Raw genomic sequence first — 18,459 nt, forward strand, 5'->3', positions numbered from 1 at the left:
TGTTATATGTTTCCCGCTTGAAGCACTGATAATCAAGTAGGTGGCTGTGTTTTGCAAGTTTAATGTGTTTCTATAGCTCTCACCACAGTACAAGTGTACAGCTATGGCTATATCTTTTAATGTAGTTTCCATAGGGCCAGAAAGAGAAGAAAATCAACTGCTGTCCCCACCTAGTCTCGCCTTTCATCATGTTCCATGAACCATGCAGAGAAGTGGATATTAGAAAACACTATTCCACTAGGAGGGTGGTGAAGCACTGGAATAGGTTACCTAGGGAGGTGGTGGAATGTCCATCCTTAGAGGTTTTTAAGGCCAGTCTTGACAAAGCCTTGGCTGGGATGATTTAGTTGGTGTTGGTCCTGCTTTGAGCAGGAGATTGGACTAGATGACCTCCTGAGGTCTCTTCCAACCCTAATATTCTATGATTCTAAGTCTTTACAGGGTCTGAAGGGAGATGGGTCTGATCTCTCTGTGCATAGATCTAAGGGATATGATGTAACCAATAATAGCTTCAAGATAATCCTTTATTTCTTGGGATGGTATTTCCACATCTCAAGTTAAATTTGTTGTGCAATTGACTGATTACTATAATTTCACTAGGAGGCTTCCACGTACACTATCAGCAGAAACCTTCACAAGACATTAGTAAAAAATCACCTACATGCAATTTTTGCCTTTGGTAGTACTGTCATACTAAGCGTAACTCAATCAAAATGTGAAATACAAATGCCAAACTCTAAATTACCTCTTTTGTAAAGAACCTTTAAACATTCTTCTTAGCGAGCTGTAGAAGTAATCATTGGAGCAAAATTGACAAGTTACTGGGAAAAACCTTGCAGAGGGAAGACCAAGAGTAAGAATATGGTATTTAATAAAATTATTTTCTTGTTCAAAGGGGCCGTGGAGGAGTGCCACCCCCAGCAGCAGGTGTACCAAGAGGGGCACCAGCTCCCAGGGGAGTGCTTCCCAGTAGAGGTCCAGTCAGTCGTGGTCGTGGACTTCTAGCCCCCCGAGCAAGAGGAGTACCTCCACCTGCAGGATACCGGCCTCTGCCACCACCTCCAGCGCAGGAGACATATGGAGAATATGTAAGTGAAACCTTTCACCTACCTGTTGGTACCACCAAGCATAATCTTCATTATTCTAGTAACAGATGATTGTGAGTGTCATTTTAGAATTCAGTAGAACGTCTTTAATCTGCACTTTACTGAACCCCACGCCTGAAATCTGCACCAGATTTGGTGGTCTCTCATCACTTTTACAAAGATGTAACAGTGTACTGGATATCATATTCTTAAATTTTAGTATCTTTACAAAATACTCTATTACATTTTGCTGTCATACCTTAACATATAAATAAATCTAACCTGCAGTTGACAAATGAATAAAATTATTCTTTTAATGAATTATCTGCTTTTTTCTTGTTTTTACTAACCTATAACACTCAAAACTATGTAATGGGTGAGTTGTCTAGTTGTAAGTGTGAATTAATGAAGTTTTACTTAATAAGCTTTAAGAAAAATGTTAAATTTTAGGTTCCAATGCAAGTGGTTTAAAAACCATGCAGTCAGCCATATACGTCTTTTTCCTTATTTATAGGAATCACGTTGTGTTATGTTTAAGCAGTTGAAAAACTTCCATATGTTGAAAATATAATATAAAATTCTTATATGAGATTTAAAAGAATTTTGGCTCTTGAAAGCTGAGTTATAAGTCTCACATGTTCCATGAGAAAATAATATTTTAATTTGTTTACAGTATAGGCATTAAACATTTTAAATAAAAGATAGATTTTTGATTTCAGGCATATTCTAAATTAGTTTATTTTTAATGTAGTATTCAACAGTTGCATGGCAAAAACTGTTAAAGAAGAAACTTAATTTTGACTAATACACAAAGCTAATGGTTTGAAAAAAAATAGCTCATTAATCCATTAACTGTACAAATAAAAATGGGTTCAGTATTAAAGACATTACAGAAATTTGCAGGTAGATAGGTCAAAGGATTTGTTTGTTTATGAAAAGCTTTGGCACTCTGATGATGATATATTAGGTGATATCTGAGTTCAGGTCTACAGACTGGTCTGAGGATGTGAGTGTTTTATACCTCACAAGTGACCTCCCTGTAGTGGGAGTCTCATATGGTCTTCCTTTGCTAGACACAGCATATCTGATGAATTAGCTCTTCAGTCTATATCACCCTTGCCCCCCTTTTCCTCCACCCCCCGCAAAAAAACCCTCCTTTATATCACATAATCATAAATATGTGCCTGTAGTTTCTTGTAATTTTCTTAGGCCTGTGTAAAGAAAGAGAGTTGAATGTAGGCATTGGTTTAGGATCAATTGAGTGATCAACAAAAAGGATTCTTAATAGATTAATATAGTTAATTAGCCCATATGACAAAGTATGTCCTGTTGCCATACCTGATAATACCTAACTGAAGATTGATTGTGTCAAAGAGAGCAATGAATGTATTCAGTAACTTACAATGTCTTTTAAATGTTCCTCATTAAATCTGTTCTCACAAAGTATTCCAAAGGCATACTCTTCATTGCTGTTGGCAATATATGTTAGAAAATAAATTGGTGTTTGTTAATTAATATGTACCTATTGCCTTTATCTGTAGCTGCATATAGTATGGTAATGATTGGTAGGGTTGTCAGTATACTGAGGTACACCTAGCTTTTAAAAGAGAATTCTTAGGAAACAATAACAAAGAAAATGAATAAGACACAAAGTAACTTTTAAATGAAATGTTCTCCAATTCTATATCATTTGTTTTACAATAGAAAATGTTTGAGCTAGAATGGAAACACCATTTAAAACCATATTTTATACAATAGAGCCTGCTGTTTCATTTTTAACATTACAATATATTCCCAGACATAAACTGTGCTATGATGAAGTTACAGTTGATTACATATCTGTAGCTCCAGGGTAAAAACATTTGAGAACTGTTCTGTTATGCCAAAACCATGATTTACAAACCCAGGAACTTCAGTGTTAAGGATAAACTTAAAAGAAATGAAAACATATTAAGGAATAGAAATGCACAGTTAAGGTGCTCAAACAGCCTTAACTCTGTCATGTAGTGACACCATGCAATATAGTTGCAATTATGTTTAGTACATTTTAGTGTTTGTAGTCCAATATTAGGTTAAATTGAAGATGTGTCACTTTTTTTTCCTCTTGGCGTTAGTGCAGATAGAAATAAAGGTTGGTGTTTCTTAACTGTGCATTTTACACCTGACTTTGAATTGCTAATGTATCTTTTTGAGATAATTACAACATCCCTGTAATGTTTTACCCTTTATTTACTGCTATATACTTAACCTTATCTCCATCCTCTTCAAGTGATAGTCCACGTGGATTCTGCTTCTGGGTGCATATGCCCCATGTGTGAGATTAGATTCTTTTGACCAGCGATATCTGCTGGGACTGTGCCTAGGGCCTAGGTGCCCCATCATAGGGCATAAAAAACAGCAGGTCAGTCATCCCTTGGTTCCTTCTTACTGCCTGTGGCAATGAGATATAACTCCTGCAGTGTCTGATTGTCCTCAGTCCACCTGGTTTCTGTGATGACTATTATATCAATATTCTCCTTTATCATGAGGCACTCTAGTTCACCCATCTTATTATTTAGACTTCTAGCATTTATATACAAGCACTTTAAAAACTTGTCACTGTTTATTTGTCTGCCCTTTTCTGATGTGTCAATTTTTTTTTATGTGAATGTTTCTCGTCGGATCTGGCCCTTACATTATCCTCTTCCATCCTCTCCTCCTGAGTAAAACTTAGGGTATGTCTACACTACGAAATTAGTTCGAATTTATAGAAGCCGGTTTTATTGAAATCGGTTGTATACAGCCGATTGTGTATGTCCACACAATAAAATGCTCTAGGTGCTCTAGTCGGCAGACCGCGTCCACAGTACGAGGCTAGCGTCGACTTCCGGAGCATTGCACTATGGGTAGCTATCCCACAGCTATCCCACAGTTCCCGCAGTCTCTGCCGCCCCTTGGAATTCTGGGTTGAGATCCCAATGCCCGGATGATGCAAAACAGTGTCGCGGGCGGTTCTGGGTACATGTCGTCAGGCCCCTCCCTCCCCCGTCACAGCAACGGCAGACAATAGATTCGCGCCTTTTTATCTGGGTTACCTGGGTTACCTGTGCAGACAACATGGAGCCCGCTCAGCACAGCTGAGCTCACCATCACCATATGTCCTCTGGGTGCCGGCAGACGTGGGACTGCATTGCTACACAGCAGCAGCTGCTAACTGCCTTTTGGCGGTAGACGGTGCAGTAGACTGGTAGCCTTCATCGGCGATCTGGGTGCTGGCAGCCGTGGGGCTTGCCTTTTGGCAGTAAATGGTGTATTATGACTGTTAGCCGGCCTATTACAAGTCGGGTCATCGCACGTTAGCAGAGTCTTCCCTGAGCAGCAGCTCGTACAATAGGCCTGAAGACCATCGTCATACACCGCCCAGTATTTGCTGCCAAGCACCCAGAAAGATGCCGAGGGCTATCAGTCACGCTGCACCGTCGTCTTAAGATGTAAAAAATAGATTTTCTCTGTATTCATTTGCTTCCCCCTCCCTCCGTCAACAGGGTTTTCAGTTTAATCTTTGGGGGGGACCAGTCTGTGACAGTTGTTTGTGTCTCTCCCTGATGCACAGCCACCGTTCTTTATTTTAATTCCCTGTGCCTGTACGCCATGTCGTCACTCGGCCCCCCTCCCTCCTTCCCCTAGGCCGTCAGATACTACGTTTGCGCCACAGCTCGAGCCGAGAAGCGGTTCGCGCCTTTTCTTTGAATTCTGGGTTGAGATCCCAATGCCCGGATGATGCAAAACAGTGTCGCGGGCGGTTCTGGGTACATGTCGTCAGGCCCCTCCCCCCTCGTCACAGCAACGGCAGACAATAGATTCGCGCCTTTTTACCTGGGTTACCTGTGCAGACAACATACCACGGCAAGCATGGAGCCCGCTCAGCTCAGCTGAGCTCACCGTCACCATATGTCCTCTGGGTGCCGGCAGACGTGGGACTGCATTGCTACACAGCAGCAGCTGCTAACTGCCTTTTGGCGGTAGACGGTGTAGCATGAGTGATAGCCGTGGGGCTGGCAGCCGTAGTGCTGCATTGCACCAGCCCCTTGCAGGCGATGGTATATTATGACTGGTACCCGTCGTCGTCGTACTGGTATGGCTGTCAATCATGGCCACCTGGGCAGACATGCTACTGTTTCGATGATGACGGTTACCAGTCATAATATACTATTTTCTGCCAATTGCCCAATATTGTCTGCTAAGCACCCAGAAGAGGCCGAGGGCGATGCTGGGTGCTGGCGGACGTGGGGCTGGCAGACGTGGGGCTGCATTGCTACACAGCAGCAGCCCCTTGCCTTTTGGCAGATGATGGCATATTATGATTGGTACCTGTCATCGTCATACTGGTATGGCTGTCACTCATGCTGCAGCGTCGGCTGCCACCTTAAGATGTAAAAAATAGATTTGTTCTGTGTTCATTTGCTTCCCCTTCCTCCGTGAAATCAACGGCCTGCTAAGCCCAGGGTTTCCAGTTTAATCTTTGGGGGGACCATTCTGTGTGACAGTTGTTTGTGTTTCTCCCTGTTCCTGTACCTGTACGCCATGTCGTCACTCGGCCCTCCCTCCCTCCCGCCCTCCTTCTCCTGGTCCATCAGATACTACTTTCGCGCCTTTTTTCTGACCAGGCGCCATAGCTAGCACTGGGATCATGGAGCCCGCTCAGATCACCGCGGCAATTATGAGCACTATGAACACCACGCGCATTGTCCTGGAGTACATGCAGAGCCAGAACATGCCAAGGCGAAACCCGGACCAGGCGAGGAGGCGATTGCAGCGCGGCGACGAGAGTGATGAGGAAATTGACATGGCCATAGACCTCTCACAAGGCACAGGCCCCAGCAATGTGGAAATCATGGTGTTACTGGGGCAGGTTGATACCGTGGAACGCCGATTCTGGGCCCGGGAAACAAGCACAGACTGGTGGGACCGCATCGTGCTGCAGGTATGGGACGATTCCCAGTGGCTGCGAAACTTTCGCATGCGTAAGGGCACTTTCATGGAACTTTGTGACTTGCTTTCCCCTGCCCTGAAACGCCAGGATACCAAGATGAGAGCAGCCCTCACAGTTGAGAAGCGAGTGGCAATAGCCCTGTGGAAGCTTGCAACGCCAGACAGCTACCGGTCAGTCGGGAATCAATTTGGAGTGGGCAAATCTACTGTGGGGGCTGCTGTGATCCAATTTGCCAGGGCAATGAAAGACCTGGTGATAGCAAGGGTAGTGACTCTGGGCAACGTGCAGTCAATAGTGGATGGTTTTGCTGAAATGGGATTCCCAAACTGTGGCGGGGCCATAGACGGAACCCATATCCCTATCTTGTCACCGGAGCACCAAGCCACCGACTACATAAACCGCAAGGGGTACTTTTCAATGCTGCTGCAAGCCCTGGTGGATCACAAGGGACGTTTCACCAACATCAACGTGGGATGGCCGGGAAAGGTACATGATGCTCGCGTCTTCAGGAACTCTGCTCTGTTTCGAAAGCTGGAGGAAGGGACTTTCTTCCCGGACCAGAAAGTGACCATTGGGGATGTTGAAATGCCTATCGTGATCCTTGGGGACCCAGCCTACCCCTTAATGCCATGGCTCATGAAGCCATACACAGGCAGCCTGGACAGGAGTCAGGACCTGTTCAACTACAGGCTGAGCAAGTGCCGAATGGTGGTGGAATGTGCATTTGGACGTTTAAAAGCGCGCTGGCGCAGCTTACTGACTCGCTCAGACCTCAGCGAAAAGAATATCCCCATTGTTATTGCTGCTTGCTGTGCGCTCCACAATATCTGTGAGAGTAAGGGGGAGACATTTATGGCGGGGTGGGAGGTTGAGGCAACTCGCCTGGCCGCTGATTACGCGCAGCCAGACACCAGGGCGGTTAGAGGAGCACAGCAGGGCGCGGTGCGCATCAGAGAAGCTTTGAAAACGAGTTTTGTGACTGGCCAGGCTACTGTGTGAAACTTCTGTTTGTTTCTCCTTGATGAACCCTCCAACCCCCCCCCCGACCCGGTTCACTCTACTTCCCTGTAAACCAACCACCCCACCCCACCCTCCCCTCCCCTCCCGCTTGCAGAGGCAATAAAGTCATTGTTTTTTCACATTCATGCATTCTTTATTAATTCCTTACAGAGGTAGGGGGATAATTGCCAAGGTAGCAGGGATGGGTGGGGGAGGAGGGATGGAAAAGGACACACTGCATTTTAAAACTTTAACTCTTATTGAAGCCCAGCCTTCTGATGCTTGGGCGATCATCTGGGGTGGAGTGACTGGGTGGACGGAGGCCCCCCCACCGTGTTCTTGGGCGTCTGGGTGACGAGGCTATGGAACTTGGGGAGGAGGGCTGTTGGTTACACAGGGGCTGTAGCGGCGGTCTCTGCTCCTGCTGCCTTTCCTGCAACTCAACCATACGCTCGAGCATATCACTTTGATGCTCCAGCAGACGGAGCATTGCCTCTTGCCGTCTGTCTGCAAGCTGACGCCACCTATCGTCTTCAGCCCGCCACCTCTCCTCTCGTTCATGTTGGACTTTTCTCATCTCCGACATTGACTGCCTCCACGCATTCTGCTGTGCTCTATCAGCGTGGGAGGACATCTGCAGCTCCGTGAACATCTCGTCCCTCGTCTTACGTTTTCTCTTTCTAATGTTCACGAGCCTCTGCGAAGGAGAAACATTTGCAGCTGGTGGAGGAGAAGGGAGAGGTGGTTAAAAAAGACACATTTTAGGGAACAATGGGTACACTCTTTCATTACAAGGTCGCATATTTCGGCTTGCAGGCAGCCATCGTAGGCCACAGTGTTTTGGCTTATTTAACCTTCTTAACATGCGGGAAAGGTTGCAAACAGCAGCGCATTTCCCATCTCAAGGATGAATTGGGTTGTCCATTTAAAATGGGGTTTCAATGTAAAAGGAGGGGGCTGCAGTTTCCCGGTTAACATGCGGCACAAACACAAGTAAACCACCCCCCCCCACACACACACACACACGATTCTCTGGGATGATCACTTCACCCCTCCCCTCCACCGCATGGTTAACAGCGGGGAACATTTCTGTTCAGAAGAGCAGGAACGGGCGCCTCTGAATGTCCCCTTAATAAAATCACCCCATTTCAACCAGGTGACCGTGAATGATATCACTCTCCTGAGGATAACAAAGAGAGACAAGGAATGGATATTGTCTGCATGCCAGCAAACACCGGGACCATACGCTGCCATGCTTTGTTATGCAATGATTCCAGACTACGTGCTACTGGCCTGGCGTGGTAAAGTGTCCTACCATGGCGGACGGGATAAGGCAGCCCTCCCCAGAAACCTTTTGCAAAGGCTTTGGGAGTACATAAAGGAGAGCTTTCTGGAGATGTCCCTGGAGGATTTCCGCTCCATCCCCATACACGTTAACAGACTTTTCCAGTAGATGTACTGGCCGCGATTGCCAGGGCAAATTAATCATTAAACACGCTTGCTTTTAAACCATGTGTAATGTTTACAAATATTTACAAAGGTACACTCACCAGAGGTCTCCTGTGTGCCCTGAGGGTCTTGGGTGAGTTCGGAGGTTACTGGTTCCAGGTCCAGGGTAACAAACAGATCCTGGCTGTTGGGGAAACCGGTTTCTCCGCTTCCTTGCTGCTGTGAGCTACCTACAGTACCTCCATCGTCATCTTCCTCGTTCCCCGAACCGTCTTCCCTGTGTGTTTCTCCAGTGAGAGAGTCATAGCACACGGTTGGGGTAGTGGTGGCTGCACCCCCTAGGATCGCATGCAGCTCCGCGTAGTAGCGGCAAGTTTGCGGCTCTGCCCTGGACCTTCCGTTTGCTTCTCTGGCTTTGTGGTAGGCTTGCCTTAGCTCCTTAATTTTCACGCGGCACTGCTGTGTGTCCCTGTTATGGCCTCGGTCCTTCATGGCCTTGGAGATCTTTTCTAATACTTTTCCATTTCTTTTACTGCTACGGAGTTCAGCTATCACTGCTTCATCTCCCCATATGGCGAGCAGATCTCGTACCTCCCGTTCGGTCCATGCTGGAGCTCTTTTGCGATCCTGGGAGGACTCCATGACGGTTACCTGTGCTGATGAGCTCTGCGTGGTCACCTGTGCTCTCCACGCTGGGCAAACAGGAAATGAAATTCAAACCTTCGCGGGTCTTTTCCTGTCTACCTGGTCAGTGCATCTGAGTTGAGAGCGCTGTCCAGAGCGGTCACAATGAAGCACTGTGGGATAGCTCCCGGAGGCCAATAACATCGAATTCCGTCCACACTACCCCAATTCCGACCCGCAAAGGCCGGTTTTATCGCTAATCCCCTCGTCGGAGGTGGTGTAAAGAAACCGGTTTAAAGGGCCCTTTAAGTCGAAAGAAAGGGCCTCGTTGTGTGGACGTGTCCAGGCTTAATTCGGTTTAACGCTGCTAAAGTCGACCTAAACCCGTAGTGTAGACCAGGCCTTAGAGAATCTCTATCAATAGACTCTCCTCTACAAGAAGTCTCTGTCCGATCCACATGCTCCTCTGCAGCAGTTGGCTTTCCCCCATCTCCTAGTTTAAAAACTTCTCTGCAACCTTTTTAATGTTAAGTACCAGCAGTCTGAATAGTGGATGGGGAAAGTCAGATATGTTCCCCTATAAGGAATAGTATAGATTTGGAACAGCATAAGGGCGAGAAATCGGAGGACCTCATTTATATCGGAGGTTAGTAACACCCTAGTGTAGGCAGAACTGGATGAAGAATATTCTCCAGAACACTGGGCCAAATTAAGCTGATAAAAAATCAAGACATTATGTGTGTGCACGTGTGTTTGTGTGCACATGTGATTTAGTCAACTGACTTTATTCCATTATAATAATAAAACAGTAATTATTTCTAATAAATAGCTAATGGAATAGAGATGATTTTATATTTTTCTAGACTTCTCTCAATAAGCAGCAGATAGATATTTCATAGCAATATACCTATAACTCATTGTTTTCATACCATTTAGTTCTCTCTGAAACAATGACTGTGGTTATAGAAATAAACTTACATGTTTACCATAATTTACTTTTCTTATAAATAATCAGGGTTTACTACCTTTTATGCCATTATTCCCTTCCCACAATATTTAAAGATTTTCTAAACCTCTTCACTAATAATTTGGAAGGGACTATACCCAAGTGCCATTGTTTTGAGAATAGATTTTAAATGTTACTGATGTTCTGATTTATAGAATTTTTAAAATGAATTATTCCAAATGAAATATTTGACTTCAAGAATTATATAAAGACTTTATATAATGATTGCATGGCAAGTGACTATTCTAAGCACTACTCGTATTTGTTGAAATGGACAGGACATACATTCAAGATAATGTTTTGTTTTTAGACAAGTGGTAATTACGGATTGGGTTTTGAATTTAAACTTAAAACAGTGGTTCATGAGTGTAGGGAAATTCTGCACTGTAAATGAGAGAATCCCAGAAGTCCTGCAAACCACAGTCAGAGTGTTGTAATTTTATTTTAAATGTAGTCTTTCTTTAAGACCACTGTGGAAGCCAATGATTAGTTCTAAGGGTTCCTTCCAGTCTGTGAAAATTAGTGACAGAGCTTTAATTATGTGTCTGGCTATTTTATTGATGCTTTTTGTGTTAGCCTTCAGACAAGGTTTGCGCTGATGGCAGATTTTCCTAATGCAGTGCCTAATTGCATAATTTCTGACAGTTAACTAATCTCTAAGATGCTTCAATTAGCTTGGTTTCCGTAATAGGAAATTTAATTAAGATGGAGAGTATACTAGATAGAGGTTTAGGGATCCTTTCTAATTTTAAATAAAAGGTAACATTTCTACAAATCCTTTGAACTATTTTACAATTCTGGGCCAAGGTTGTTGGAGGTTTTTTTTTGTTTTGTTTTGTTTTTTTTAAGTGCCTGAAGTTAGGTTCCTATGTCCATACTTGGGCACCTAAATAAGTGACCTGATTTTCAGAATTGCTGAGTCTTCAGCAGTTTCCATTAATATAAATGTAAGCATTACCGATTTTAAAGTAACTTGCATTAAAATTATTATAAGAACATTGTTTTCATGGAGTTTTGTTTAGCCTCATTCTCATCGGCCAGCCAAACATTGGTAGTTTTCTGATTCAATCACAACAGAGTTCTAACCATGTTTTTACTGTACAGGCTTTTCAAACTTAGTCTCCTGGAAAAGACTTTGACCTGCCTGTGTTTCCATGAGGAGGAGGTTATCTCAATCACATTGTTTCTTTGTTCCTCCAGTTCTGCCTCTTTCCACATGAATGAACTGTAACCCCCAGTCTTCTTCCTGTCTTGTTACAGCATATAGTGTGGCAAGAAGTTGGTTCAGCAACTGCAATTGTTTTTAGGCCTACATTTTTGCTTCTCAGCTCAAAATGAGTTTAGACCAATGAAAAAAAGGCTTACCAATTACTAGCTCCATACTTCACTGTTCACAGTATGAGCAGCTCCCACTCCCACAGCAGTAGTTCTCAGCAGATCCCTTAATGGAAGCTCCTACAGAAGTACAGTAGTCTCAGTGCTGTGGGATTGCAGCATACAGAGTAGTCCATGAGATCTAGCGGCAGACTGCAGAGAAGGAGATATAGATTCAGTGAATGGTATGAGAAACTAGACCTTGGGACTGGTAAAGGATTTCAGACTCCCTCTCTCTTGTATGTCCTACTCTATTAGTTCTAAATGTGCTATCTGGCTGCCTACAGAAGGATGGAGGCCCTACTCTGCCAAATATCATCTCCTCCGATCACCCCTTGAGCAGGAGATTCCCACTTTTTCGATAGACCATTTTTTCTGTGGCATCCAATGTACTTTTTGCCGTGGTCCCCCAGTAGACATCGCAGATATGTAGGCTGTGGTTCTAATGCCTTCGGCCTGTCTCTCCTCTCTTGACCTTTCTCAGAGTGTAAACTAATTCATATTTGGGCCAGGAAAATAGGATTTTTAAAACCTCCCCACACAGTTTCTCAGGAGGACTTAAGATGCCTTATTAAACTCTTATTTGTGGCCATGAAGTTGAGTGAGCACAAAGAAAAGTTGGATTTTTAAGGACTGCAACATGTCTGTGTGAGTAAAGTCCAAGGAAAAGCTTTACTTCTCCACCTGTTTGTACAGAAACTCATGACTGCCAGTGCTGTTTTGCATTTTTTAAATTGATTAATCTAAAAAACAATAACAATAACCTCCAAACCATATTAACTTCTCACCCAGCTTTTCCAGCAAATGGCTTGGTGTTCTCCCCCCCAAAAAAGTACATTCTGTATTTATGGTATGGACACATATCCTTCTCTTGAGTCTAATATTTCCCTCTGTATCCAAATAAATAGAGAAGTAATGGGTGTTCTTTGACCTCAAGATGGCTCAGTTTACAATGGTTGCCCACTGCTATATTTCTCAATCAGCCATTTTTTGGCTTACAGAGGTAAAGCTGGAGAAAAAACACTTTGTGTTTCTCTCCCTAACTCAGTCAAGAAAAGTTTTATGTATTACTTACATCCCAATCAAAAGTGTACTAGACTAGAGGTGGAAAAAAGAGACATGAACTCTGCAACAAAGAGCCTACGATCTAAGTGTATTTTGGCCACTAACACCCTTAATGATCAACAGAGAGTCCTGTGGCACCTTTAAGACTAACAGATGTATTGGAGCATAAGCTTTCGTGGGTGAATGCCCACTTTGTCGGATGCATGTAATGGAAATTTCCAGGGGCAGGTATAAATATGCTGGCAAGAATCAGTCTGGAGATAATGAGGTTAGTTCAATCAGGGAGGGTGAGGTCCTCTGCTAGCAGTTGAAGTGTGAACACCAAGGGAGGAGAAACTGCTTCTGTAGTTGGCTAGCCATTCACAGTCTTTGTTTAATCCTGATCTGATGGTGTCAAATTTGCAAATGAACTGAAGCTCAGCAGTTTCTCTTTGGAGTCTGGTACTGAAGTTTTTTTGCTGTAAGATGGCTACCTTTACATCTGCTATTGTGTGGCCAGGGAGGTTGAAGTGTTCTCCTACAGGTTTTTGTATATTGCCATTCCTGATATCTGACTTGTGTCCATTTATCCTTTTACGTAGTGACTGTCCAGTTTGGCCAATGTACATAGCAGAGGGGCATTGCTGGCACATGATGGCATATATAACATTGGTGGATGTGCAGGTGAATGAACCAGTGATGTTGTAGCTGATCTGGTTAGGTCCTGTGATGGTCCCCTCAGACAGAGACCAACACCTACAAGATCTTCACCTAGCATTCTCAAAACTACGATACCCGCACAAGGAAATAAGAAAACAAATCAACAGAGCCAGACATGTACCCAAAAGCCTCCTGCTACAAGACAAGCCCAAGAAAGAAACCAACAGAACTCCACTGGCCATCACCTACATTCCTCAGCTTAAACCTCTCCAACGCATCATCAGTGATCTACAACCCATCCTGGACAATGATCCCTCTCTTTCACAGACCTTGGGAAGCAGGCCAGTCCTCGCCCACAGACAACCTGCCAACCTTAAGCATATTCTCACCAGCAACCACACACCGCACCATAACAACTCTAACTCAGGAACCAATCCATGCAACAATCCTCAATGCCAACTCTGCCTACATATCTACACCAACAACACCATCACAGGACCTAACCAGATCAGCTACCCACGAAAGCTTATGCTCCAATACATCAGTTAGTCTTAAATGTGCCACAGGACTCTCTGCTGCTTTTTACAGATCCAGACTAACACGACTATCCCTCTGATACCCTTAATGATGTGACTCAGGTTGGCCTTAGATACTGGCCAACATCCTTAGTAGTTTTGCAGTTGCATGAAGTGCTCTCTGGGTTAAACTTTAAAAATCATAGAAATATAGGGCTGGAAGGGACCTCAAGAGGTCATCTAGTCCAGCCCCCTGCACTGAGGCAGGAGCAAGTTAACCTAGACTATCCATCCCTGACAAGTGTTTGTCCAAATTGTTCTTAAAAACCCTGAATGATGGACATTCCATGACCTCCCTTGGAAGCCTGTTCCACAACTAATATACCCTTATATTTAGAAAGATTTTCCTAATATCTAACCTCAATTTCCCTTGCTGCAGATTAATCCCACTACTTCTTGTCCTGTCTTCAGTGGACATGGAAACAATTAATCACCATCTTCTTTATAACAGCCCTTAACATATTTGAATAATGTTATCAGGTCCCCCCTCAGTTTTCTTTTCTCAAGACTAAACTTACCCAGTTTTTTCAACCTTTCCTTACAGGTCAGGTTTTCTAAACCTTTTATCATTTTTGTTGCTCTCCTCTAGACTTTTTCCAGTTTGTCCACATCCTTCCTAAATTGTGATGCCCAAAATTGGACACAGTACTCCAGCTGAGGCCTCACCAGTGCTGAAGTAGAGCAGGACAGTTGCTTCCCATGTCTTACATACGACAATCCTGTTAGTACACCCTGGAACAATATTAGCCTTTTTCACAGCTGCATCACTCTGTTGACTTGTATTCAGTTTGTGATCCATTATAACTCCCACTTCCTTTTCACCAATACTACAACCTAGCCAGTTATCCCCCATTTTGTTGTTGTGTATTTGATTTTTCCTTCCTAAAAGTGAAGCACTTTGCACTAGAATTTCATATTGTTGATTTCAGACCAATTCTCTAATTTTCAAGGTTGTTTTGAATTCTAATCCTCTCCTCCAAAGTGCATACAACCCCTGCTAGCTTGGTATCATCCACTAGTTTTATAAGCATACTCTCTACTCCAATATCCAAGTCATTAATGAAAATATTGAGTAGTATCAGACCCATGGCTGACGCCTGCGGGACCCACTAGTTATGCCCTCGCAGTTTGACAGTGAACCATTGGTAACTCTTCTTTCAACTATTAGTGACCCACCTTATAGTAATTACATCTAGACCACATTCCCCTACTTTGCTTATGAGAATGTCATGTGGGACTGACAAAAGTCTTACTGTGGGAAGGGGATGTCTTCAGAGCAGAAAATGTCTGTTCCTTCACTTCAAGGCTCCTACATTTCCAAGGGTGTGCTTAATTCTACCCACAGATTTGTCTGTGAAGTCCTCTCTCCATTTACAAGATTTTCAATCTGTGTGCCTCAAGTTATCTCAACCACAATGTCTTATCTAAAAGAAGGCATAGTTCTCAGCATTTCATTGTAAAGTACTGGCTGAAGTATTCATTTCAGGAGAACACCCATTCCTTTCATAAACCAGGCAACAAGCTCAGATCTGTCTAGCTGTAATGCTTTCTGACATCCTGGGGTTGGCCCTTACATAATTTGTGGAGTTGGATTAGAAGGGAATTGATTCCTTACACACCCCAGGAACTTTCAACACTCCAAAACAAAACAAAACAAAAGTTCCTTTGCTGAAAGCGAGCAGCTATTTTTGCATTCTTTCTCCCTTCCCTTTTCCCTGTGCTCCTGTATTCATTCTCTCCCAAACACTTGTGCCCTCCCCCTTAAGAAAAGAGCCAATTATTGATCTACCATTGCTCATGTTTCAAAAGTTAAGGCTATCATTTCTTTTCCCCAAGATCAGCAGGGTCAAAGAGTGAACTGGAATTACTTCATCATAAGGAAGAAGTTGAGGAGAGCTACTCTCTTCTGGATTTAAAATGGTGTAACTACTTTGTGCAACAACAGAAGTTTTGGATGAGATTCCCTCCACCACCCTATTAGCCACTGACTCAGGGGAATCACTTGATGTTTATAGAGTTGAATGGTGCTTATTTACACATCTTTGTTGCTTGAACCCATTAGAAACATTTATTCTTTGCAATGGACAGTTGCTGTTACCAATACCACTTCCTGACCTTTGTTCTTGCCTCAACTACAAGTACATTGGCCAACTGGCTAATATGAATCCGTTCCAAAGAAATGGATATTAAGTATGCTTCAGAGATGCCTTATGTGAGAAGAGCTGCCTGGTCTCGTCTCAGAAAATCTCCCATCTTGGAATTCTAAGATACTCTGCATTGAGAAGTGATTCTTTTACAGGAAATCATTCTAAAGATTGAAATTTACAGAAAATTAGCCAATAATTATTCTGTTACTTTTCCAGTTCATGATTTGACATCCAAAATACACAAAAGTTTTTAAGATGGTTGTACTACTTACAGATTAGTATTTACTTGTTTTGGGGATGTATGCAGTGCAGTACACTTTAAAATGATCTTCTGTTTATAGGAATAAAATTGGTGAAAGTAGATTTTCTAGGCTGGCCTAGACTAATGGCAATTAGTGTGTGCACCCCAGGTTAAGAACCACTGATTTAGAGGATACAAGATAAGAGACTGTGATTCTTTGCCTCTGATATGCTGGGAGTAACTAGTGATTCTGAAGCAAACTCTTTGGCCGTTTCTGGAGTAGCATTGATTGGCTCCAAAAGGAAACGTAGCACCTTCCTTGGCTAGACAAAAAGGTATAGAGGGAGGCAAATGTAAGTTGGAAATATCATCTTCTTTGGGGCTCAGAGGGAACTCAAAACCACCTACTACTCAAAAATGGTTTCCATGCACCAAATCAAAAAATATGGAATACACTGAAGTTTCCTTAAGCAAATAGTTAAATTGTATGTGTAAATAAACTCAATACAAAATAACATGAAAGATAACATCTGTTACGAATATATTTTCTGTATATTATAATAAAATATTTAATATAACAACCCTCGTAAATAATACCTTCTTACAAAGAGAACTTTAAAGTATACAGATCTCTTGCAGCAAAGTTATCGCTTCAGTAGTTTTTTTTATTGTATAATGCAGCAAAATGGTGCTTACATATCTTTTATTTAAATTATTATGAAATTTTACAATAATGCAGGTTGCCAAATGGCAATGGGTATTGCTCACTGATGTTATAAATATGATTAAAGAGGACATTGTGCAGAGCCACAAGAAGTCTCTATTTTGGAAACAAATGGTGGTCTAATTTTTCTATATATTCAAATTTGTGGAAATTTATCTAAAATTAAAGCTATAAATTTACATGCCAGATGGCCCAAGATAAATATTCAGCATTTAAAAGCTCTCCTAACACAAAATACTAACACGAAGAAGTCAAATCTAATTAAGGGCAAGCTTTAAAACATACTTGAACCACCCATGCCAGATTGCTGTTTAAAGGCAATCATGGGTTGTAAGAGAATTTGTAGGATTTGAATGTCTTACCTTCTGTTGGTGCTATAATCCATTCTGAGTAGTTCTTAGACATCTTCTATTTTTGTAGAATGAGTTATCTTGTTAGTTGGTTTTCAAGGTAATTTATTTGATAAATTTAAATACTAGGCTGCAAATGAGGAACTGGTGACACATTATCTAAATAGATTATGGAGAATGCAACAAAACAGGTTGTATGCTGTTAAACCAGAAAGGGGCTACCAGTATGAAATGGAAAAAGCAATATTGATATTTCCAGTAAGAAAGGAGGGTATACTACTAAAAATATAAAAGAGCTAAGGACCACAGTATTACTGATGTGAATGGAAGAACTGATAAGCAATAAGGAGTGACTGCTTCAATGAAAATATAGCCTGTAGGAAATCATAATACTGTAAAGCAGTAAAATTAAACTCTGCTCCCGACAACTGGAAAGGGTGAAGTGTTAAAACACAGTTTTATGGGGTGATTAAAATGCTCCATAGGGTTAGAAAGATTTTAATATTCAAGGTTCCAATAAGTAAGCATGATGAAGGTACTGTAGTATGAAGGCATTGAATGATTGTTCTGAAAACTATATTTCATTGATGGCATAATGGACAAAGCAGCACATAAAGGGATATTACTATCCACAACTATTCCTTTAGAGAATAAACCTTAAGACAATTTTTCAACAAGAAATAACCCAAAGTACACAAAAAGTTAGAAATTTGAAGAACATTAATTATTTTGTGCTTTGGCCATCAGTCACCTGATCTGAATCCAGTAGAAGGATATCCAACAACAACAAGGAACTGAGGCAGCTTTTTATGGACATATGGAAGGCACTATTTTCTATTTGCAAGTATCATATTGCAAAATAGTCCAAAGAAACTTTTGTGCGTGATAAAATCATTTGGTGGACACAATATTTTGGAAAGAGAAAAAAACAATAGATGTTTTCCCCCCAAAAGACTCTTTGTACACTTTTGAGAGTGACTGAAATCAAGTACCCAATTTCATGACTTGAAAATTCTATTTAAACTATTAATTTTGTCATCCTGATATCCACTATGGCATATTTAAAATATTAACAATACATCAGACAGCAATCACAGTACAACAGCTGTTTTTAATTTTCATCTCACTGTAAGTACATAGGCCACTGTAATTCTACCTTTGAATTACATCACAAAGTCAAAGAATCATACTTTTACTTTGCAGAGGATA

The 18,459-nt window shown here is 42.2% G+C and overlaps 1 protein-coding gene across 2 annotated transcripts in view; it reads left to right on the plus strand.

Annotated features, from left to right (window-relative positions):
* The window catches only part of KHDRBS3 (KH RNA binding domain containing, signal transduction associated 3), a 215,705-nt gene that overhangs the window by 150,213 nt on the left and 47,033 nt on the right, over positions 1-18,459 (plus strand). For both annotated transcript variants that reach the window (XR_004644826.1, XM_034763662.1), the window contains exon 6: positions 896-1,088. Coding sequence is in view for 1 of the 2 variants with exons in the window: in XM_034763662.1 (XP_034619553.1) it covers positions 896-1,088 (193 nt within the window). In the remaining variant the exon portion in view is untranslated. The remainder of the gene's footprint in view (positions 1-895; positions 1,089-18,459) is intronic.

Source organism: Trachemys scripta, chromosome 2 (genome assembly GCF_013100865.1).
Source record: "Trachemys scripta elegans isolate TJP31775 chromosome 2, CAS_Tse_1.0, whole genome shotgun sequence".
Taxonomy (NCBI): Eukaryota; Metazoa; Chordata; order Testudines; family Emydidae; genus Trachemys; species Trachemys scripta.